Source organism: Gouania willdenowi, unplaced genomic scaffold (assembly GCF_900634775.1).
Source record: "Gouania willdenowi unplaced genomic scaffold, fGouWil2.1 scaffold_296_arrow_ctg1, whole genome shotgun sequence".
NCBI classification, from domain to species: Eukaryota; Metazoa; Chordata; class Actinopteri; order Blenniiformes; family Gobiesocidae; genus Gouania; species Gouania willdenowi.
In genome coordinates this window covers 388239-413412 of record NW_021145056.1, presented here as the reverse complement: position 1 = coordinate 413412, position 25174 = coordinate 388239, and the positions used below count along the sequence as shown (strand labels likewise).

The following is a 25174-nucleotide window of genomic DNA, read 5'->3' as shown; positions in this document are numbered from 1 at the left end:
TTGGGTTGGCTGAAGCCCCGGTCCCAACTTGAACGGCAAATGCTTTTTTCAGGCAGGCCCCCAACACCTCGGCCTTTGTAGTGCCTCCCTCTGACCCGTACATGGCGGAGCTCCACAGATGCTGGCCTGACTCGAGGGTTCTCTCCCATCATACAAGCGATGGCAGGGCTCTGGCAGCCATGCATGATGCTGGCAGCTATGGCTTGGAACAGCTAGCTCCAGTAGAGCCTGCCATTGCAGCCCTGATAGTTTCCCCAGATGAGGCTGTGAGACCGGATGCACGCTGCCCCCGGCCTCAGTGCAGATTGACTGACGATCTTCTGACTCGCAGTTATAACATTGCTGCCGAATGGGACGGTTAGGTAATTCTCTGTCACACCTGGTACTGGCTTTGTCGAGTACCTTGCAGGATTCCGGGGGCGAGCATGCAGCTCAGTCCCTCAGCGATGCCTCATTGCAGACATTCGCGTTTATGACCAGGGAGCTAGGCAGGGCTAATGTCAACGATAACGCGGCTCGCGCCAGGTCTGGCTCGCACAGTCCCCTCTCTCTGAGCCATGTCGCAGAACACTGTGTTCTCTTCCGGTTGTGCCGGGCCGTACCTTTGGCCCAGCTGCATTGCAGGCCTTGGAGCGTAGCGTGCAGGTTGGCCAAGCAAGGCAGCAGTTTGCCAGTTTGCGCCAGGCTCCCCCTGCCCCTCCTAGGCAGGGACGTTTGGCAGGTATGGGTGCAGATCGCCCATACCTACGGCCGACTGCTCGTCCGTCTGGGCAGCCCAGGGGCCTGCACGTCACAGTGCCAGGAAATCGGCAATGCCGTGCAGCCACACGTCCATCTGCTCAGGGGCCAAGGGGGGCGGAACCTGAACCTCAGGGGCCGGTCGTCGGACTCTTTTCCCAAGAGCAGCTCCTTTGCTGGGAAGAGCAGACCACAGACCCTTGGGTGGTGTACACGCTATCCAGAGGTTACACATTACAGTTCCGACGCCGGCCCCCTACATTCAGCGGGATCAAACGCACTGTGGTCAGAGATCCCGTAAAATCCCTTGTGCTACGTCACGAGGTAGTCACCCTTCTGGGGAAGGGTGCCATCGAGCTAGTGGAACCGGAGGCTTGCCTCAGCGGGTTTTACTCCAATTATTTTCTTTTGCCCAAAAAAGAGGGCGGATTTCGCCCGATCCTGGACTTGAGGGGGTTGAACTGGTTTCTCAAAGTTCTCCCCTTTCATATGCTGTGTGTAGCAGATGTCCTTCGGACTGTCTCAGCAGGAGACTGGCTGGTGACGGTGGATCTGAAAGACGCTTACTTTCATGTTCCCATTGCCCCTCATCACAGACCGTTCCTTCGTTTCATGTTCATGGACAAGGTTTATCAGTTCAGGGTTCCTGCCGTTTGGGCTATCCCTGGCCCCTCGAATATTTACCCGGTGTGTGGCAGCTGCTGTGTCACCGTTACAGGCCAGCGGAGTTTCAATACTCTCCTATCTGGACGACTGGCTCGTCATTTCCCGGACTCGGGAGCAGGTGTTGAGGGACACTGCTGCTCTTTTCAGTCACATAGGCAATCTAGGCCTCAAGGTGAATTATGCCAAGAGCAACCTCGTACCCAGCCAGGTGGTGAGGTATTTGGGGCTTGTGCTGGATTCATCAGTAATGCGGGCCTCCCTCTCTCCAGAGCTAGTCTCCGCCCTCCTAGGCCTTCTATGGCGTTTCCAGCATGGCGCCCTCCTGCAGTATGGCCTGGTCCTGCGACTCATGGGGATGTTGGCCTTGGCATCCATGGTCATACCACTGAGGCTTCTAACACTGCGCCCGTTTCAGGTTTGGATGAACAGCCTGCATTTAGACCCCAGCCGCCACCGGCACAAGGTGGTCAGGGTGTCTGCCCAGTGTCTCCTTACCCTCCCACCCTGGAGGAGGGCATACTTAATGTCGGGTGTACCCATGGGGAGGGTCGCCTCCCGCCGGGGGGTTGTCAAGACGGACGCCTCTCTTATGGGTTGGGATGCTGTGTGGCAGTCCAGGACTGTCAGGAGCCTGTGGAGTGCCCAGCAGAAGCCGCAGCACATAAATGTGTTGGAACTTCAGGCTGTATTCCTGGCGCTCAGGCACTTTCTCCCTGTTCTGAAAGATCGGCATGTTCTCGTCCGGTCAGACAATACCTCAGCTGTGTACCACATCAACCACCAGGGCGGCACCAGATCTCTGACGTGTCTGCGGGTGGCACACCGGCTTCTCATGTGGGCTTACCCCAACTTCCTGAGCCTCCGGGCAATGCATGTTCCTGGTCTCGGGAACACTGCCGCGGATCTCCTCTCCCATCAGAAGCCTCCATCCGGGGAGTGGAGACTTCACCCAGAGGTGGTGGCTGTGATATGGGCCACGTTTGGCAGAGCAGCAGTGGACCTCTTTGCCTCAGAGGCGACGACTCACTGCCCTCTCTGGTTCTCTCTGAAAGAAGAGACCAGCCCCATCGGGCGGGACGCCCTGGCGCATACCTGGCCAGACGGCCTACTTTATGCATTTCCTCCACTCCCCCTCACACCAGCAACACTTCACAGGGCCCAGCAGGGTGGTCTCCGCCTGCTTCTGGTTGCCCCATGCTGGCCAGGAAGACCATGGTTTCCGCTGTTGCTCAAACTCCTGTGGGGGACACCGTGGCGTCTTCCGGAGAGGAAAGACCTCCTGTCTCAGGTCAACGGCCGCATATGCACCCGAGTCCGGGTCATCTGAGGCTGTTCTTGTGGCCCCTATAGTCGTGGACCCACTTTTGGCGTCCTGCGATAGGGCGGTTGCCGACACAATATTGAACTGTCGAGCACCATCCACCAGGGCGCTTTACGCTAACAGGTGGAGGCTATTTGTGGAGTGGTGTCACACCCACAACGAGGTGCCGGGAGCATGTTCAGTGGTGGCAATACTGCGTTTCCTGCAGTTAGTTTTTGACAAAAACAGGACTTCTTCCACCCCTAGGGTGTTTGTGGCTGCTATCTCGGCCAATCATACAAAGGTGGATGGCCAGACAGTGGGATCACATTATCTGGTCAAGCAGTTTTTGAAAGGGACTCAGAGACTCAGACCACGTCGGGTCTATGGGTCACCATCATGGGACTTGCAAGTTGTCCTTCAGTCCCTTTCCCAGCCGCCCTTTGAGCCGCTGGGACACACTGATTTGAAGTGGCTGTCTCTCAAGACTCTCTTCTTGCTGTGGCAACGGCGAAACGTGTGGGGGAGCTGCATGCGCTGTCAGTGAGCCAGGCATGTCTCCGCTGGAAGGCTGATGGCTCTGGGGTGAGTCTCAGGCCAAATCCTTTGTTTTTTGCCCAAGCGGCTGCCCCCTCATCATGTGAACCAGCCTATCGAGTTGGCTGCCTTCAGTCCTTCGGGCTCCTCTGGGGGGAATGGCGAGCCATCAACACTGTTGTGCCCCGTGTGGGTGCTTAAGGCTTACATGGAGGCGACAGCTAGCCTACGAAGGACAGACTGCCTTTTCGTCTGCCATGGAGGCTGTAGAAAGGGAATCGCACTTTCTAAACAGAGACTCTCTCACTGGGTAGTGGAGGTCATTCAGTATGCCTATAGTGCACTGAACATCCCGGTGCCTCAGGGCATAAAGTGCCATTCTACTAGAGGCATGGCCGCGTCATGGGCCGCCTTAAGGGGCGTTCCCCTGCAGGACATCTCTGTTGCAGCTACCTGGTCCTCATCATGCACTTTTGGACGTTTCTACAGGGTGAACGTTGCTGGTGTCCAGCCTATGGCAATGGCTGTGCTGTCCACAGCTTCAGGCCTTGAGTAGGTGAGGATTCTTTCGTGACCTTTCTAGTATAAGTCATCCAGTGCTTAAGCACCGCCTCTGGCGGTCAGTAAGGATGAAATAGAACGAGAGTTACGTATGTAACTACGGTTCTATGAATCCTGGATGACCGCCAGAGCATCCTGTCACTCAGGATCCTTGTGTCCTCGCGAGAAGATTTTGACAGGAACAGATCACCTGATGACACCGGTAGATATAGACTCTCCGGGTCATCCAGGGGTCACAGGTGACTTTGTTGATATAATTACTCGACCTGCGCATGCGCGAGATGGAACTTCCAATGCTTTAAGCACCGCCTCTGGCGGTCATCCAGGATTCATAGAACCGTAGTTACATACGTAACTCTCGTTATGTTGTTGTGGACTAGACCATCAATACCAGGGATTGTAGGGTCTGAGACATCATAGATTAATGATAACTTCTGATACTGTAAAATATTCTACCCACTAGTGGTGAAATAATTGATGCATGCTTGCGTCCATTTGTTTTTGTGTAATCATTATGGTCTGGAATGATGTCATCAGGATTAACTTAAACAATAAATCTGCTCAGATTCAGCAAAATATTGATCCCTGAGGGAAAATATAGTGACTATGACATTAATGCTGTTCCCATACATATTTATTGTTTATGTTATAATTATTTTTCTGAAAAAAAAATAAAATAATAATATTTCTAAAAAAAAAACTAAAGTGGAAAACATGGAACTTGGAAAAAAATAAAACAGAATTTGGGAAAAATAAAACAGATTTTCTAGTGCCCTCATCATAACACTGAGTTAGCTGATGTCAGCACGGCTGCAGCATGGCTAGTGCTGCTGCTGGGGGGCCTGAGCAACCAGTTTTAGTCACAAACGAGAAGGGAAAATTTTGTTATACTTTTTTTTTTTAAAGTTTGTGAATTGTTTTTATTGTTTATAGGTGTTGTTAAATGTTGCACTACATTTCACTTAATTTAAATATAAATAATATAATAATAATTTGTGTTCTCAACTTTATTAAAGGAAATTATGCTTCTAAAATTTTGTCTTTTGTTTGCCTCGTGGTATCGAGTATTTTCCTGAGTATCGATATCGAGTTTGAAATTCTAGTATCGTGACAACCCTAGGTAAGAATATGTCCTTGTTAACGGATCTCCCAGTAACTACGATGTGTGACCGACACATAAGACTGGCTCAGCGCTAACGCTAACCACTTCATAAAGGAAGAGACTATAGTAAAAACTACACATCTTACTGTTATTAAACCACAGAGCAGCCCACAGATTTATTAATGGTCAGATTTAACACTTTTATGGAAGGATAAAAGCTCACATGTCACACTTAGTGTGAAATAAATTTTGGCATAAAACTATTGTCACTATTCATCCGTCAATTATATTTCACGTGTGACTGAGAAAGCTGGTCCCATTAGACCAGGGATGGGCAAACTTTTTGGCTCAGGGGTCACATGGACTTTTAAAAATTGATACATACATACATTCTTCTTCTTCTTGTCTTAAGAAAAAATTTTATAAAATTTCATAACAAATCAACCATATGCGTTACAGATTTGCAACTTTCACCCAAATTGATCCCCAATTCTAAAGAAAGGTTTGTACATTTAAGGAGAGACAGGCCTGTTAGTAGAGCAGTGCTTCTCACAGTGTGTGGTAGAGAACGGAGACATGACAGGTTGACATTTTCTATTTCATGTCAATCTTCTTAAAAACCCTTTCTTCATCAACAATAAAGATCATTACTAGACAAATTTTATAATTATTAACGTCAGCATATGAAGTGGAGAAGAACCAGAAACAAACTTTTATTAGCTGATTTAAAACATTTATTTACTTTTTTGTTTTCTTAAGCTTTTTGGCACAGATTGCAAACACAGTGTTGTTGTTTCCTGAATATTTGTTTTTTTATGCAGGTAAATCATTTCATTTAGTTTTTCAGTTTTGATTTAATTATGAAATATACTTGCATTATGAAACATGATGATACTTATTCCCTGTTAGTTATTTATACTTGTACTGAATTTATTTCTTTTATTTTGGTTTTCTACTGCACTTTTTACATTTGTTTTTTTTAAAAATTCAGATAATGAGTTTAATTTAGTTTTGATTTATTATGAAATATTATATTAAATGGTAAATGGTAAATGGACATGATTTATATAGAGCTTTATCACCACTGAAACAGTCTCAAAGCTCTTTACATATCAGCTCATTCACCCAATCACTCTCACATTCACACACCAGTGGGACAGGACTGCCATGCAAGGCACTAGTCGACCACTGGGAGCAACTTAGGGTTCAGTGTCTTGCCCAAGGACACTTCGACACATAGTCAGGTACTGGGATCGAACCCCCAACCTCTCGATCAGAAGACGACCCTCTACCACCTGATCCACGGTTACTTGTTCCCTGTTGGTTCAACACATTTTAACATGTGTTATTTGTCAGGATTATTTGGGGGGCAATGGGCACAGGTGGGACTTGAAAGTTCACATAACACACACACACAATAAATATATAGTGTGTGTGTGTGTGTGTGTGTATAAAAGTAGCTCAGTTAAATAAAAAGTATTTGCATGAAAAATCCTCCAACATAATTTGTTAATAATGGTTATTAGCATAATTAGCAGCATGTTTGGAGGAAAAGTGACGGTGGATGTTTTATTCCTTTAAAACCACAATGGTTTCTTTACAAATAAGACATACAGCCTTTGACTGAATGTTACAAGGCAAAAGGTTGTGTCATGGCAAGCTTAGGACAAAGTCACTGGGAGCAATTCAGGTTCCAAAAATCAGTCAATTTATTTTCTCCTGACAGTCCAGACAGCATATCTTCTTTAAACAACAGGAAAAAGAAGAGAATCTTTCAAAAACAAATAATCCAACAAAGGGTTCAATTCAGACCTGCTCAGACATTTCCCTGTCCATGTGTGCTGCAGGAGCCATCTTGACTTGTCCTCCCTCCTCACCTTCACTTCCTGCTTTTATAGGGCCCAGGCTCCGCCTCCTCAATCAATGCCTTTCATTTCTTTAACAAAAACTGAACCCTTCATAATTGTAATAAAACAAGAATTTTCCAAAATATATTAAACACAATTTCTCACTTGCAAAACAAATTAAATACATGTTTAAAATCTACATTTAACAAATATTGAACATTTCAGTTGTGAGGGAGCTTTTGCTTCCTAACACTGAACTTCAGTGAAAAGTATTGTAGTGTGGATGAGCAGTGAAATAAGGATTGCCAACCACGAACTAACGCGAGAGTGCACCCGGTACACCACATCATTCAGTTTGTAAATTACCTCACCGGGCCCCTGCCACTGGCTGCTCAGTTTAGGGCAAAACTCCTTTCTTTCCGCGCGGGACAGTATACCCACACCTTGTCTCCTGCAGCAAACACCTGTCCCCTGCGCCGTGTGTCATACGCCCTCTTTTGACGCACTCCAGCGCTGGTCTGAGCCTGGCGGGTGAATTCATGGATCTCGTGAAGGCGATCCCTCAGTATTTACTTGTCCATTCATTATTAAACACTCACTGTCGACTCTTCTTTTCTTTGGGCCACTCATTGTTGTAGATGTGTATCGCTGTGTCAGTGCCGCGCTTTTGCTCCGTCAACCTCCACCTGGCTCACAAGGTGCGCTACGCTGCCTTGTGAGCCAGGTGTATTCACGCGACACCACGTGATCCCACAATAAAACATCAACAAACAGCTTACTTTGATTATCCAACGTGGAAGAACTGTTTGTCTGGCCAGATATCTAAGTTTCTGCTTCTACCATCAGTAAGTTCTTCTTATTCTTTGTAGGTGTGATATGGCGGTGACCAATCTAACTCTGCTTTCTTCCTCATCTTACATGTTCTGTCCATACCTAGTAGGATGCCAGGTGGAGGTTGACGGAGCAAAACCACAGCGCTGACACAGCGATACACATCTACAACAATGAGTGGCCCAAAGAAAAGAAGAGTCGACAGTGAGTGTTTAATAATGAATGGACAAGTAAATACTTTTCACTGAAGTTCAGTCAAAGGCTGTTTGTCTTATTATTTGTAAAGAAACTGTTGTGGTTTAAAGGAATAAAACATCCACCGTCACTTTTCCTCCAAACATGCTGCTAATTATGCTAATAACCATTATTATCAAATTATGTTGGAGGGTTTTTTCATGCAAATACTTTTTATTTAACTGAGCTACTTGTATACACACACATATACATATGTTTAGAACATGTGCGCGTGTTTTTAATGTCTGGGTGGCTGACAGTTATTTTCCTATCCTCTGTCAGAAGGAACTGGAACATCAACGATGAAGAAGCCTTTGATGTAATTCCAAACTTTTTTAATGAACTCTTGCAGTGGTTACATGGGGGTTGAATAGTATTATGGTGGTGTGTGTGTGTGTGTGTGTGTGTGTGTGTGTGTGTGTGGTGTGTGTGTGTGTGTGTGTGTGGTTGTGTGTGTGTGTGTGTGGTTTTCTGGAAACAGTAGAAAGGAGGTAAACATAATTAGGATATGGTTGAATGCAGGTAACAAACCAACAGGCAAATAAATGCACCCTGAACAGGCCAGCGGTCTGAGGGCCAATGGCGCCACCTCTTGGATGTATTAATGTACTGCACTCAACTATTGAGGCTGCAGTCGATGCAAAGGAGTGCAATATAACATTAAACACTATGGAAAAACACATTTATAATACAGTAAATAATAGTCACTTTGATGTATGTTATGTTCAGAGAACCCTTAACTGCCTAGCCACGTGTCAGGCTGCCTCTAAGCTGAGTGAAAGACTACACTTAACATGCAAACTATGCATAGAAACATATACACATATATTGCAAAACACTAGGCTAAATGGCAAGTATAACTAAAAAGCAACAATACTGTAACACAGGGGGACTTACTTGTTATTAACGCACACAGATGCAGCACATGTAACAACAACGTAACAAAGAGAAACTAGTCCAGGCTTAAACAGGTGGAGTGGAATGTACCATTGCAATGGGGGAACATGGAACAGTCCAATCGACACCGACCTCAGGGGGTTTTCTACTATATATATATATATATATATATATATATATATATATATATGATTGATATATATATATATATCAATCAATCAATCAATCAATCTTTATTTGTATAGCGCCAAATCATAACCAATGGTATCTCAAGACACTTTACAGTAGAGCAGTCTTAAGGACGGACTCTTCATTTTATGGATACACACATATGCATATATACGTATATACACATACATATGTATCCCACACCCAACATGAATTCATCATGGCGGCAAGGAAAACCTTCTGTTAAGCAGCAGGAACCTTGTGTGGATCCCATTCCTATGATGAACAGCCATCCACGTTATGCTGTGTTGGGTGTGTGCAGAGGAAGGGTGGAGACAGAGTTGTTGAGTCTCTGTAACTCCACACTGAGGATCCCACGGACCTGCAAGACAAAAGCCAGAAGGAGTACAGGAGCAAACACACAAGGGAAGAAGCAGACATAGAGGGAGTGTTTGAAAGAGGAATGGGACCCTCTCCGGTCCCTCTCTAACCTAAATGACCTCTCTCTTAACGCCCTCTCCAACCTCTCTCCAACCGAGCATGCCAGACCCCCCCCCCCCCCCCCGGCAGTCTATGCCTATTGCATCTTAATTATGAGCTATGAGCTGGTTCCTAACTAAAAGCTTTATCAAAGAGGAATGTTTTGAGCCTAACCTTAAAGGTAGAGAGGGTGTCTGCCCCCCGAACCGTGGTTGGTAGATGGTTCCAGAGAAGTGGGGCCTGATAACTGAAAGCTCTTCCTCCTATACTACTTTTAGAGATGAATGGAACAACGAGTAGTCCAGCATTTTGAGAGCGTAGTGTTCTGGGGGATTGTATGGCACTACAAGCTCCTTGAGATAGACTGGTGCCTGTCCATTTAGGGCTTTATAAGTGAGAAGAAGAATCTTGAATTCTATTCTATATTTTATGGGAAGCCAATGCAGAGAGGCTAATACAGGAGTAATGTGATCTCTTCTCCTAGTTTTAGTCAGTACACGTGCTGCAGCATTTTGAACCAGCTGAAGTGTCTTAAGCGACTTGCTCGGGCAGCCTGCTAAAAGAGAATTACAATAATCCAGTCTAGAGGTAACAAAAGCATGGACTAGCTTTTCGGCGTCGCCCTGAGACAGGATAGATCTGATTTTAGCAATGTTACGGAGATGAAAGAAGGCAGTTCTTGAAGTTTGTTTTATGTGAGAGTTGAAGGATAAGTCCTGATCAAATAGAACCCCAAGGTTCCTAACAGTTGTGCTTTGTGCCAGAGTAATGCCATCTAGGGCAGTTAGGCTAGCATAGGTTTCTCTAAGGTGTCGCGGGCCCAGTACAATGACCTCAGTCTTGTCTGAGTTGAGAAGAAGAAAATTTTGGTCCATCCAGGCCCTAATGTCCTTTAGACAGGCCTCAAGTTTAGATAGCTGATTTGTCTCACCTGGCTTCATTGATACATACAGTTGGGTATCATCAGCATAGCAGTGAAAGTTAACAGAGTATTTTCTCATAACATTACCAAGGGGATCATATAGATACAGAAGAGGATTGGACCTAGCACAGAGCCCTGAGGAACCCCGTAGCTTACTTTAGTGTACACAGAAGACTTATTATTCACGTGTACAAACTGGTACCTATCAGATAGGTAGGACTTAAACCAGTTTAGGGCAGTCCCTGTGATTCCAAGTAATTTCTCTAATCTCTCTAGTAGAATATATCAATCAATCAATCAATCAATCTTTATTTGTATAGCGTCAAATCATAACCAATGGTATCTCAAGACACTTTACAGTAGAGCAGTCTTAAGGACGAACTCTTCATTTTATGGATACACACATATGCATATATACGTATATACACATACATATGTATCCCACACCCAACATGAATTCATCATGGCGGCAAGGAAAACCTTCTGTTAAGCAGTGATCTATAGTGTCAAAAGCTGCACTAAGATCTAATAAAACCAGCACTGAGAGTCGTCCTTCATCTGAAGCCCAGAGTAGATCATTAGTTACTTTAACTAAAGCAGTCTCTGTGCTGTGTTGAGCTCTAAAGCCTGACTGGAAGTCCTCGAACAGGCTGTTGTTTTGAAGAAATTCACAGAGCTGAGCCGCCACAACTTTCTCAAGAATCTTTGAAATAAAAGGAAGATTAGATATAGGCCTGTAGTTTGCTAAAGTGCTGGAATCAAGAGTAGGTTTTTTTGAGAAGGGGTTTGATTACAGCTACTTTAAAGGACTGTGGCACGTAGCCTATTGATAGGGATATATTTATTGTCTCCAACAAAGATGGGCAGACCAGGGGAACAACTTCTTTAAACAGCTTAGTTGGGATCGGATCTGAAAGGCAGGTCGATGGTTTGGAGGATGAAATAATAGAGTTAAGTTCCTGAAGTCCTATATGTGTGAAACAGTTTAGGTTAGGTCTATTTACATTTAATGGTACAGCAGGCCCAGGTGAAGGCAGGGAGTGGCTAATTTTATCTCTAATCTTATGAATTTTATGGTTAAAAAATGTCATAAAGTCCTCACAGCTGAGGGCTAGAGGAATCATGGGCTCAATAGAGCTCTGACTTTGTGTTAGCCTGGCTACAGTGCTGAAAAGGTACCTCGGATTATTTTTATTTTCTTCAATTAGTGAGGAATAGTATGTAGATGGACTATGTCGTAAGGCTGTCATGTATTTACTATGGCTTTCTTGCCAAAGTATTCGTGACTCCTCTGTTTTATTGGAGCGCCACATTCTCTCTAATTTACGGGTTGTTTGTTTGAGTGTGTGAGTTTCAGAGCTAAACCACGGAGCTTTCCTCTGACGTTTAATAGTTTTTTCCCTCAATGGGGCAATTGAGTCCAAGGTGGATTTTAGTAGACTAGCAGAGCTATCGACAAGCAGATCCAGTTGAGAGGGGTTATAATTAATATCATAGTTATTTATTGGATGGTGCACTGAGTTTAAGGCAGCAGGAATGGCCTCTTTAAATTTAGCCACAGCACTGTTGGATAGATTTCTACTTGTAACTATTTTATTGCACAGTGCGAGATCCTCTAGGATAATGTTAAAAGATATTAAAAAGTGATCTGATAGCAGAGGATTTTCAGGGTAGACTTTTAGTTCATTAATATCAAGGCCATATGTTAGAACAAGATCAAGAGTATGATTTAAACGATGAGTAGCTTCATTAATAGTTTGAAAAAAGCCAACTGAGTCTATTAGGGACATAAAGGCTGAGCTCAGGCTATCACTATCTTTGTCCACATGGATATTAAAATCTCCTACTATCAGTATTTTATCAGAACTGAGGACTAAGTTTGATATAAACTCAGAGAATTCTGATAGAAATTCAGAATAAGGGCCTGGAGGACGGTAAATTATCACAAATAAGACTGGCTGGCAGGTTTTTGATTCAGTATGAGATAAATTTAGAACCAGGCTTTCAAAGGAAGTGTAACTGGCCTTTGGTTTAGGATAGATTAGGAGAGAGGAATGATAAATAGCTGCTACACCACCTCCACGGCCTATGTCTCGTGGCATATGAGTATTTAAATGACTGGGAGGAGTGGCTTCATTTAAACTAACATATTCATCTTGATACAGCCATGTTTCAGTTAAACAGAATAAATCAAAGTTATTTTCTGAGATAAGGTCATTTACTAGTAGAGATTTGGATCTCAGTGATCTAATATTTAATAGAGCACATCTTATGCTTTTATGTTTTGGTGTTTCTAGATTTGAGATTTTAATTTTTTTCAGATTTTTATAATTGATAGCTCTTTTATTTGATTTTATGTTAAAATCATTGTGAAATTTGGGTCGGGGGACTGACACCGTCTCCATAAAATAATATTCATCACCATCACAACAGTTGTCATGGCGATGAACACAGCTATCATAATAGCAATGGGAGGGAAACTGTCCTAAGGCAAGCGCAGAGGAGCGTGGAGGACTCCCCCTCTGTAACATGGTCTCATTCATGAGATGTCATAACAGTGACTGTGCCATGTTTTCTGATAGTAGAGATGCTCCCTCCAAAGTAGGATGGATTCCATCTCTTCCTATCAGGTTCGGTTTTCCCCAGAAGGATCTCCAATTATCAATGAAGCCCACCTCGTTTTCTGGACACCACCTCGATAGCCAGCGGTTAAATGATGACATGCGGCTATACATGTCATCACTGGTCAGATTTGGTAAAGGACCAGAGAAAATTACGGAGTCCGACATTGTTTTAGCATAAGCACAAACTGATTCAATGTTCACTTTGGTTGCTTCCGACTGGCGACGTCGGGAGTCATTAGTGCCGACATGGAGGACTATCCTATCAAACTTACGATTACTCTTTGCCAGCAACTTTAGATTTGATTCTATGTCGCCCGCTCTGGCCCCTGGGATGCACCTCACGATGCCCGCTGACTTCGCTAGCTTCACGTTTCTCACTATGGAGTCGCCAATTATCAGAGTTTGTTCCCCGGTGAGTGTGTTGTCCTCACGGAGGGGGGAGAACCTGTTTGAGACGTGAACATGGTGGTGTCCCGAGCGGCTTTTTGACCTTCGACTATGCTTACCACGGACAGTAACCCACTCATTGCTGGCCGGGGGGGAGGCTAAGCTAGAGCTAGCACGGTCCGCACCGGCTAGGTCCTGCTTGCTAGCTTCGGTTTTGGTATCAGGGGTGCGGAACCGCTTCTCCAGATTGTTGATCCTCGCCTCCATATCTAACAGTACGCTACACTTTATGCAACTACCATTGTCCCTAAAGGAGGACGAGGAGTAACTAAACATCTGACACACCGGGCAGGAGAGCGGAGGGGAGGAGAGAGAAGCCATAGGTTCTAAATTTAAGCTAAGCTAAGCTAAGGACAAAAGGAAGTTTAAAGGAGATTGTACTGCCTATAAGAGGCGAGATTGCTTTTTACTTAACCTTCGTACGTTTAACTGTACGGTAAAAATTAAAACAAGTGTTTTCAAGGCTAAAATATCAATGACAACAAGTTTGATTAGAGTTAGCAGAACACAGTAGTAGAGCGCTGCAAGCAGCGGTAGAGTGTAAACAGGAAATGATCGATACGTCACCACGATACGTCAGCACGTCAGCACGTCACCACAGCCACAGCAAAAACCAGCATAAACCGCCAACTTTTTTGTGTGTGTGTGTGTGTTACGTGAACTTTCAAGTCCCACCTGTGCCCATTGCCCCCCAAATAATCCTGACAAATAACACATGTTAAAATGTGTTGAACCAACAAGTAATATAATATTTCATAATAAATCAAAAACTAAATTAAACTCATTATCTAAATTTTTTAAAAAAACAAAAAAACAAATGTAAAAAGTGCAGTAGAAAACAAACAAAAAATAAATAAATTCTGTACAAGTATAAATGAACTAACAGGGAATAAGTATCATCATGTTTCATAATGCAAGTATATTTCATAAATAAATCAAAACTGAAAAACTACATGAAATGACTTACCTGCATAAAAAAACAAATGTAAAAGTACAGCAGTCCAAATATTCAGGAAACAACAACACTTTGTTTGCAATATGTGTCAAAAAGCTTAAGAAAACAAAAAAGTAAATAAATGTTTTAAAACAGCTAATAAAAGTTTGTTTCTGGTTCCACTTCATATGCTGACGTAAATCATTGTTTGCATTTTAGTTCCACGTTACATTTTGATCCCAGTCACATACTGTATCTAATGTAGTCTTAATTTAATGTTCTTTTCATTTCTGATACATTTTAAGATTCTAAATTTGCCTAGTAATGATCTTTATTGCTGATGAAGAAATGGTTTTTAAGAAGATTGGCATGAAATTAAAAATTTCAACCTGTCATGTCTCCATTCTCTACCACAGTGATTCTCAACTGGTGCGTCGGGACCCAAAAGTGGGTCGCGAACCTGTATTGGGTGGGTCGCAGACAGCTGGTCAAAAATAAATAAAAAGGATTTGTCTTTTAATTTGAAAGAAACTTTTCTTTTGACAGGCATGCTATGAAATGCATGTTGGTTGCACAGGAAAATATATAGATGTATGTTTTAAAAAAGATTATATATGTGTGCTTTCAACAGCTATTTTTGAAAAACTAAATTTGGTTGGTTGAATTCTAAAATTTAATGACTGTGGCAAAATTTGGGTCCCAGGGTGAAAGCAGTTGAGAACCCCTGCTCTACCACACACTGTGAGAAGCACTGCTCTACTAACAGGCCTGTCTCTCCTTAAATGTACAAACGTTTCTATAGAATTGGGGCTAAATTTGGGAGAAAGTTGCAAATCTGTAACGCATATGATTGAGTTGTTATGAAATGTTATAAATTTGAACTTTAGACAAGTAGAAGAAGAATGTATGTATGCATCAGTTGCTGGCCCGGCCCGTCTGTCAATTTTTAAAAGTCCATGTGACCCCTGAGCCAAAAAGTTTGCCCATCCCTGGTCTACACCATGGCACTAGCATTGAGATGCAGAAAGCAAAAGTAACCAATAAATAATGTAAATACAGTACACTGACTAAAATGAAACATATATGATAAAATAACTAATAGCTTTCATGTTTTTCATGATGTCAATCACTGAAGCCTCTGAGTTTCCTGGTTCTACCCCTTGGCCATGTTTGCAGTTTTTTAAGTTTAAGTTTTTAAAGTAGTTTGTGTATGTTGAGGTCAGTCCAAATGTCCTCTTTTTTAAAAGTCAAAATATGCTAACTGCTCCAGTTCTCTCTCAGGATGGACTTTCAGGACTTCTGTTACATCTTCACAGACGTGGTGGTTTGTCGCCTGGTGGAAAAACTCAGCTGTGGCTGCGCCGTCACTGGAAAGAAACCCAGTGCTTTGGAGAGTGGACTCCAGCTCCCAGAGACCCTGGAGCAGCTCCAGGGTCCACCCGTCACATGACCTGTGCACTCAGTGTGGATAATAAAAACAAACCAACACCTGTGGGAACACAGCAGCGAGGGAACAGGAAGGAAGCTCACCTCAGAGAGAGTCAACTGGGAGGAGCTAAACTGGTTAAAACTTACAAATTAGAGCAGCCAAAACAGACAGAAAAAGTGGTAAAAAGGTTTCAAAGTGTCAATATTGGAACAATTGGTTTAAACTGGCAAATAATGAGCATGACAAATCATGAATGTGGTTAAATTGAAGAAGAAAAAATAAGCATAAAATATGGTGAAAAGAGGTTAAAAGTGACAATAATGGGTCAACATATGCAACATTAGGTGGTAAAAATGATGGAAAGGGTTTATAAGTGCTGAAAATGTCTTAAAAGTGGAAAAAATGTACAGAAAAGACATTGAAATTTGATGAAGAAGTGTCAGAAATGGGAGCAATGTAGCAAAAATGCATTAAAAGGAGCAAAACTATGGCAAGAAAAAGTGATGAAAACGGGTTAAAATATGGCAAGTTTGGTGTAGTTGCAGAAAAAAAGTGTAAAAATATCAGCAAAAATGGGCTCAAATTGTTCAGAAAATATTCTGTCGACCACTTCCCAGTGTTTCGCAACCACAAATGGGGTCCTGACTCCTAGGTTGAGAACCCCTGGTATCTCAAGGGTTTTTCTGTCTTTTTTTTAAGTTGGTACATTTAGCACCTCCTGTGGTTCTAATCAGGAACTGCTGCACTAAGGAGACTTGGTAAGTTTAACTCTCAAATACGGTACTTTTTTGATTCCACTCTGCATTGTCTGCTCTTTCTTTATATTTGTCACCTTGCTCTGACGTCTTCAGGATGTGCTTCTCACACAGGAAGTTCTCCAGCCTCTGGTCCTGGTGATGGAAGTACCAGTCCTCCACTACGTCCTCGTACTGCTCCAGCATGGTCTCACACTGAACACACACCCACACACACAACTGCATTAGTAAACACATGTTATTTAAAACACTAAACTATTACCTATTATGAATGACTCTTGTGTTGATTTAACTTTTAACAAAAACAAATAAATGTCGTCTAAAAGTGTTAAATGATCAGGTCCACCTGTTTCTTCATGTCGGTGACCTCTGCAGACGGTTGGTCCCACAGCTCGTACGGCATTCCCAGGTCCACTTTCACTTATTACCCACCAGGTTTTTTAGTGTGGTCATGGTCTGACTGGTTCCCTGTAGTCACACCAACAAAACACTGACTTCCTGCTTGGGTCACGTGATCAGCTTTAAAGGGATCGTCCACTTTTTTTTTTTTTACAAGTTTGGTCTAAAATGATTGAAATATACTATTAGAAGATCTATACCAAACAAAACTTATTATTATGTATGAGATGTATGAGAGCAGCATTAATGTCACTATATTTACCCTCAGGGATCAATGATTTACTGAATCTGATCAGGTTTATTGATTAAGTTTTGATCAAATTAATTTAAATTAACCTCATTTAAATGATCCTGATGACATCATTCCAGACCGTAATGATTAAACAAAAATAAATGTGCAAACATCACGTGTAAGAAGTGTTTTTTCACCACTAGAGGTCAGAATATTTTACAGTATCAGAAGTTATCAATAATCTGTGATGTTTCATACTCTACAATCTCTGGTATTGATGATCTACAACAGAACAACTTTATCCAGATGTTCTGTAGCTCTGATGAGATGTTTAAACACTGAGCAGGTGAAGCTGATTAAAGCTGAGTCATGTTTTCACAGAGCACAGCAGCGTTACAAACAAACAGAGCTTTATAGACACATTAAAGTTAAACAGGCACTGGTGTCTCTGATTTAGGAGTCAGTGATGATTTGTGTAGTTTTTTACCAGGTTAGACGGTGTTTGAAACAGACAAGGATGAGAGTGAGAAGAACATTTCCACATAAATAAACATCCTTTCCCTCACGGCAGGGCCAGATTAACACCGCTGTACCCTGGGCAACAATATTCAAGGGCCCCATCATCACGACCCCAGGATTACTATAATATGGCAAAAGAATAAATAAATTCCAGTAATATACATACATTTACTCACTACACCAATGTCTAACTGTCATCATGTGCATTATGACGTACAGATGTGCAAATGCTCATAGAAATACAAATGTACCACTATGTCATCTTATCAAAGCCCCTCACTCACATATGATGCTATGAAAATAAAACACATCAGCATCAGTTTAATCTGGCAAAACATAAACATCTGGAAACCTGACAATTTCTCTCAAAGAAATGCTGATCTGGCAAAATACACTAACCCTAACCCTAACCCTAACCCTAACCTCTTTTCACCATATTTCATACTTATTTTGCCATTTTAACCACATTCACCATTTGTCATGGTTATTATTTGCCAGTTTAAACTCATTGTTCCAATATTGACAATTGAGTCATGTATTATTATTATTTTTTAAACCACTTTTTCCGTCCGTTTTTGGTCACTTTAATTTGCAACCCCTCCCCCCCTCTTTTTCCCCTTTTTTTCTTTTACTTTTCTCTAATTTGCAACTTTTACCAATTTTCTGTGTTTTTTTAAAATCCCATTTTACCACCTTTTCCACCGTTTTGTGGTCACTTTTTAATGCATTTTTATTTCTGATTAAAACAAGGATTTAAATTTTTAAGATGCGAATAATAATAGAACTTCCTGGATAACACTGGATATTATTTAAATAAATAAATAAATAAATAAATAAATAAATAAATAAATAAATAAATAAATAAATAAATGTGGTTATCACATTTATTTACACCTCCTCCATGAACCGCCACCTTAACGTGGTGGAGGGGTTTGAGTACCCGAATGATCCTGGGAGCTATGTTGTCGGGGGCTTAATGTCCCTGGTAGGGTCTCCCAAGGCAAACAGGTCCCAGGTGACGGGTCCGACTAAGAGCGGTTCAATAGCAATATATGAAAGATAAAAATCAAAGGCTGTTCACGTTGCCCGGATTGGCGCTACCGGGGCCCCACCTTGGAGCCAGGCCCGGGGTTGGGGCTTGAGTGCGAGCGCCTGGTGGCCGGGGCTTTGCCCACGGGCCCCGGCCGGGCAGAGCCCGAAAGGACGACGTGGGCCCGCCCTCCCGTAGGCCCACCACCCGCAGGAGGGATCATGTGAGGCCGGTGCAATGTGGATCGGGCAGTCGTCAAGGGCGGGGGCCTTGGCGATCTGATCCCCGGCTACCGAAGCTAGCGTTAGGGACGTGGAATGTCACCTCTCTGGCGGGGAAGGAGCCTGAGCTTGTGTGCGAGGTGGAGAAGTTCGGACTAGATATAGTCGGTCTCACCTCGACACATAACAAGGGCTCTGGAACCAGCCTTCTCGACAGGGGTTGGACTCTCTTCTACTCTGGAGTCGCCAATGGTGAGAGGCGCCGGGCCGGGGTGGCTATACTTCTTGCCCCCCGACTTAGTGCCTGTACGTTGGAGTTTACCCCGGTAGACGAGAGGGTAGCCTCCCTCCACCTCCGGGTGGGGGGACGGATCATGACTGTTGTTTGTGCCTATGGGCCAAACAGCAGCTCGGAGTATCCACCCTTCTTGGATTCCTTAGAGGGAGTACTGGAGAGTGCTCCTTCTGGGGATTCCCTCGTTCTGCTGGGGGACTTCAACGCTCACGTTGGCAGCGATAGTGAGACCTGGAGGGGCGTGATTGGGAGGAACGGCCCCCCTGATCGGAACCCGAGCGGTGTTTTGTTGTTGGACTTCTGTGCTCGTCACAGATTGTCCATAACAAACACCATGTTCAAGCATAAGGGTGTCCATATGTACACTTGGCACAGGACACCCTAGGCCGCAGTTCGATGATCGACTTCGTAGTCGTGTCATCGGACTTGAGGCCGCATGTCTTGGACACTCGGGTAAAGAGAGGGGCGGCGCTGTCAACTGATCACCACCTGGTGATGAGTTGGCTCCGATGGCGGGGGAGGATGCCGGTTAGACCTGGCAGACCCAAACGTATAGTGAGGGTCTGCTGGGAACGCCTGGCAGAGTTTCCCGTCAGAAGGAGCTTCAACTCCCACCTCCGGGAAACTTCAACCATGTCTCGGAGGAGGCGGGGGACATTGAGTCCGAGTGGGCCATGTTCCGTGCCTCTGTTGCTGAGGCGGCTGATCGGTGCTGTGGTCGCAAGGTAGTCGGTGCCTGTCGTGGCGGCAATACCCGAACCCGTTGGTGGACACCGGGGGTGAGGGATGCCGTCAAGCTGAAGAAGGAGTCCTACCGGGCCTTTTTGGCCTGTGGGACTCCGGAGGCAGCAGACAGGTACAGACGGGCCAAGCGGAGTGCAGCCACGGCGGTCGCCGAGGCAAAAGCCTGGACATGGGAGGAGTTTGGTGAGGCCATGGAGAACGACTTCCGGACGGCTTCGAAGAGATCCTGGACCACTATCCGGCGTCTCAGGAGGGGGAAGCAGTGCACCGTCAACACTATGTATGGTGCGGATGGTGCGCTGCTGACCTCGACTCGAGACGTTGTGGATCGGTGGGGGGAATACTTCGAAGACCTCCTCAATCCCACCGACACGCCTTCCAATCAGGAAGCAGGGCCCAGGGACCCGAGAGTGGGCTCTCCTATCTCTGGGGCTGAGGTTGCCGAGGTGGTTAAAAAGCTCCTCGGTGGCAGGGCTCCGGGGGTGGATGAGATCCGCCCGGAGTTCCTCAAGGCCCTGGATGTTGTGGGGCTGTCATGGTTGACACGACTCTGCAACATCGCGTGGACATCGGGGGCAGTGCCTCTGGATTGGCAGACCGGGGTGGTGGTCCCCCTTTTTAAGAAGGGGGACCGGAGGGTGTGTTCCAATTATAGAGGGATCACACTCCTCAGCCTCCCCGGTAAGGTCTATTCAGGGGTACTGGAGAGGAGGGTCCGCCGGATAGTTGAACCTCGGATTCAGGAGGAGCAATGTGGTTTTCGTCCTGGCCGTGGAACTGTGGACCAGCTCTACACCCTCAGCAGGGTCCTTGAGCGGTCATGGGAATTTGGGATGAGGTCAAAAATCAATACGAGGATCCGTTTGAGTACCCTGATTGGCATGAGGAAGCAATCCCTAGAGATGAAGAGTTAGAAATGGCACATGCGCCCTCTAGCAGCGAAATAGCTGAATGGGAGGGAGTCCCAAAAACATGGAAAAGGGCTTATATGGCGAGAGGATATGATCATCTCAAAAGAAAACATGTAGGCCTTTTCAACACTATGCGTCGTCATAGTTGGGAGAACGCCAAAAGAATAGGTGCTGGAGGCGGAGACTATGGCGATGATAGTGATGAAGATGATGAGGGTGATTACCGCCCTAGGAAGGGAAGAAGTCCCTCCCCTCTACCCCGCTATAGGGGAAATGACTCTGACAGAGACTCTTCTCGGGACAGAGATAAGCGAGATAGAGACTCGTCAGGGGAGAGGGGATATGTATATGAAACCCCTAATCGAAGGCCCCCTAGGAGAAATAAACAAAGTAAAGGTCTGACTCCAAATGAGCGTGTAGCGGCCCGCATGCTATCTCAAGGAAATGGGGATAGTAGTAGTGACGAAGACGAGCTACAAATTAAAATGACCCTCACGGATATAGTAAAAATGTTCCCTGATAAAAAACCCTCTGAGACGGTAGGAGAATACGCTAAGCGCGCCCTGCACTCAGTAGGAAAGAAATATATGAAGAGCCCAGAGGTGTCTAAAATGGTGGCCGCAAAGCAGAAATTTACACTTAGAGGAAACTTAACATTGTATCATATGGCTAGGGAGGATCCCCTTAAGGGAGTAAGGGACCCCCTTAATGATAAAATCATGACCATCAAACGTGAGTATAAGGAAGGTGAGATTACTCTTACCGGGGCTGTAGCAGGTCTCGTAGGGGAAGGAGCTAATGAAACTCAGGTAATAAATTTTCTGTCCTCACAAGCCCCTAATAATATAATTGAATTAGCTGTCAAGTGGCGCGGATTAAATGACGAGCAGATACAGCAAGAGTTAAAGACAATAGATGCTATTCAAAGTCTGAGGAAAATACAGGCAGCTGAGAGGGGAGAAAAGGCAGAAAAAGGAGAGAAATCAGATAATCAGAATCAGAATCAGAATCAGAATCAGAATCATCTTTATTGGCCAAGTGTATGTTGTACACACGAGGAATTTGACTCGGTCAACTGTGCTTTCTCCAATAGTGAAACATTCAATAATATACAATCAACTAGAAGAGATGATAATAAGTATAAACATAAGTATAAATATAAACAGTAGTTAGACTAGAATGTGCAAATAACAAGATGATAATAATAATAATAATAATAATAATAATAATAATAATAATAATAATAATAATAGTATAAAAAAATAAACAAATACAAAATAAAAGTTAAAAAAAAATAAGATAAAAAGAACGAAAAAAGATAATAGAAAAGAAAGATAATAATAAAATATAATAATAATAAAAGGAAAATAGTGCAGTAGAGCATTGATAAGTAGTGCAGGAGAACATTTAAATTAAAGGTATGTACATGAACATTCTCAGTGTCAGATTGATCCAGGGTTGTTATGTTTGGTTCCAGGGTTTTTCCACAGAAACAGGACTGACACTCTTTGACTGTTTAGTGTTGATCAGAGTGACAGCCTGGGGGAAGAAACTGTTTTTATGGCGGGTTGTTTTGGCGTACAGTGATCTGTAGCGTCTGCCAGAGGGGAGGAGTTTAAACAGATTGTGTGCAGGGTGAGAGGGGTCTGCAGTGATGCTACCTAATAATAATAATAATAAAGAAGCAAAAAACGGCAATGGCCGGTCGGTCCCCAGAGAGGCCGGCCGGCAGACACGGTCTCAATCTACTCCAGGAATGCATATGCGTCCACGAGCGGATATGATGTCGCGTCCGCGTGTAATAAATACAAATCCAAATCTCAGCTATGGCTTTGCCCCGAGGAGGCAAGGTATGGCCCCAAATTATCAACCAGCTACGTCAACGCCTCGTCCCGAGTACACTCCTCACAGGGAGATAGGTGGGGAGAGACAAAGGACAGGGTTTGGAAACAATCGAGGCAGAGGACGCCCAATAGAGAGGAGAGCTCCCTCGCGTCCCAGGGAAGAGATGAATCGGGAAAGGAAGCCTGCCTTAACGTGGGTTTCACGGGAGGAATATCTAAATATGACTCCCAAGGAAAAACAGAAACTCAATCAGAAAAGGGACGGAGAAAGAGAAAAGCAAGGGTTGCCTCCTTTCACCCCGAGTGGCCAAGAGCCACGAGGAGCGAAGAGAGCTCACCTAGTAAAAGCGACAATCCTCACGGAGGCAACGGCAGGATCAGGAACCTCCCAAAGAGACCCAACAATGAGTGAAATAACTATAAAAGGATGTATACACGAAAATGGGGAAATAATTGGACATATATTGATTAATGGAGTAAGACAACGAGTAATAATAGACACAGGCACAGATATGTCTATATTGCCGGAAAAATGGGTAAACAAAATGGCAGGGCAAGCGGAAGTACAGTTAGCAAATGGCGACCGCTGCCTAATGCCCTTAGGATGTTTCAAAGGAAGGACAGTCTTAATAGGAGACTCACCCTTAATAGCATATAAAGACATCGATTGGCTTATGGTGACAAAATCACGCTGGATGAAAGAAATGAATATACCAGATGTATGAATATACCCCGTGGTGCTATCGCATGATAAATATGTCTCCTCTTCTTTCTTTCCTTGCATCCAAGCTTTTTACAACACAGTTGTGCACAAATGCTCACAGATTCTCACTTATGCTCACACCTGTATGGACTAACATTCACCTCATTCTATGTATCAGTTTACAGTAACTTCTTGGAATGTGCGTGGCATTCGCTCACAGGCTAAAAAGATTAAGATATTTGACTATGTATCAAGATTAAATGCAGACATTGTCTTCTTTCAAGAAACTCACTTACTTAAATCAGAAGAAAAATCCCTGACAGATTCAAATTTTAACAAGATATATAATTCATGTTTCAATTCCAGACAAAGAGGAGTCTCGGTTCTTCTCAACAATAGGTTACCCGTTAACATAATCAACTCCGTCATAGACCCAGAGGGTAGATATATTATTATCAAAGTAGTAATCTATAATAAATGTTTCACAATTCTTAATCTATATGCCCCCAATAATGATGACCCTGATTTTTTCCATAGAATTTTCTCAGAGCTTTCAGACCTTTCTGCTGACTCATCTTTAATCATCGGAGGTGACTTCAATCTGGCGCTCAACACATCATTGGACAGATCCAGTAAGTGCTCAAATACAAAACCATCTCGATCCGCTAAAGTATTAATGGGTTACATGGAAGATCTTGGAATAGGAGATGTATGGAGACTGAATAACCCAACTAAAAAAGAATATACCTTCTTCTCCCCTGTGCATAAATCCTTCTCCTGAATTGACTTTTTTCTTTTAAATAATTCCATCACACATAAGATGTCCTCTAAAATACATCCCATAATTATTAGCGATCATGCCCCGATATCCCTCACCCTGAAGTGTGACTCTAATCAGAAAGTATCCTCTTTATGGCGCTTTAACACTTCATTACTTAATGACAGTAAATTTGAAAAAATTATAAGAAAAGAATGGGAGGACTTTCTATTGACAAACGACTCCCCGGAAACATCACCGTCCTTACTCTGGTAAACTGGCAAGGCTGTCATTAGAGGGAAGATTATATCATACTCTTCTTTTAAGAAAAAACAGGAACAGATAGCAGAAAAAACACTTGAAGAAAAGATCAAAAAACTTACGGAAAAATACGCAGCTAACCCGTCTGAACTTTTATGGGAAAAACTCCAAAATACAAAACTTAATCTGAATATCATCTTATCTAAAAAAACCGACTTCATTTTGCAACAAAAACTTTGACTACAATAATAAATCAGGCAAATATTTAGCAAATCAGCTCAAACATAATAAAGAAAATTCCTTTATAGCAGCAATTTCTGATAACGCAGGTCAAACTTTAAACTTACCTCAGGACATTAATAACATTTTTCATGATTATTATCAAAACTTATACTCATCAAATTTAAACCCTGACCCGGAAGATATTAAAACCTTTCTTAATAAACTAAACCTACCACAGCTCACTATAGATCAGAAAACCACCTTAGACTCACCATTAACTTTACAAGAACTACTAAATGCTTTAGATAGCATGTCAACAGGCAAAGCACCAGGTCCAGATGGGTTCCCTGCTGAATTCCTTAAACATTTCTGGTCAATGCTGGCTCCACTATTTTTCAGAGTAGTAACAGAGATCAAAAATAAAGGGCATGTAGGAGGTCACATGAATACAGCGAACATTAAATTGTTACTTAAACCAGACAAAAACCCCATATTACCCTCAAGCTATCGTCCCATCTCACTTATTAACACAGACTTAAAAATTATTTCCAAAGCACTCACATC

The 25174-nt window shown here is 43.5% G+C and overlaps 3 protein-coding genes across 3 annotated transcripts in view; 1 reads left to right on the top strand and 2 right to left on the bottom strand.

The window, feature by feature from the left end:
* LOC114459327 (uncharacterized) overlaps positions 1-2731 on the top strand; it is a 14995-nt gene extending 12264 nt beyond the window's left edge. The window contains 4 exon segments of the mRNA XM_028441619.1: positions 53-266; positions 410-525; positions 705-1380; positions 1382-2731. Of these exon segments, the coding sequence (XP_028297420.1) occupies positions 53-266; positions 410-525; positions 705-1380; positions 1382-2731 (2356 nt within the window).
* Positions 1-25174, bottom strand: part of LOC114459317 (E3 ubiquitin-protein ligase TRIM21-like) — a 243496-nt gene that overhangs the window by 175470 nt on the left and 42852 nt on the right. The gene's annotated exons all lie outside the window — the stretch shown is intronic.
* LOC114459320 (protein canopy 4-like) lies at positions 16356-17009 on the bottom strand. The gene is made up of 2 exons (XM_028441617.1): positions 16819-17009; positions 16356-16667 (listed from the first exon to the last, which is right to left on the bottom strand). The coding sequence occupies exons 1-2, from the start codon at positions 16873-16875 to the stop codon at positions 16482-16484; spliced, it is 243 nt and encodes an 80-aa protein (XP_028297418.1). The 5' UTR covers positions 16876-17009; the 3' UTR covers positions 16356-16481.

Excerpts from the sequence above, each read along its gene's own strand:
- LOC114459320 (XM_028441617.1), bottom strand. The coding sequence starts at position 16,875 with ATGCCGTACGAGCTGTGGGACCAACCGTCTGCAGAGGTCACCGACATG. Across the intron at positions 16,668-16,818 it reads TCACCGACATGAAGAAACAG|TGTGAGACCATGCTGGAGCA; the intron begins GTGGACCTGATC and ends GTGTGTGTTCAG.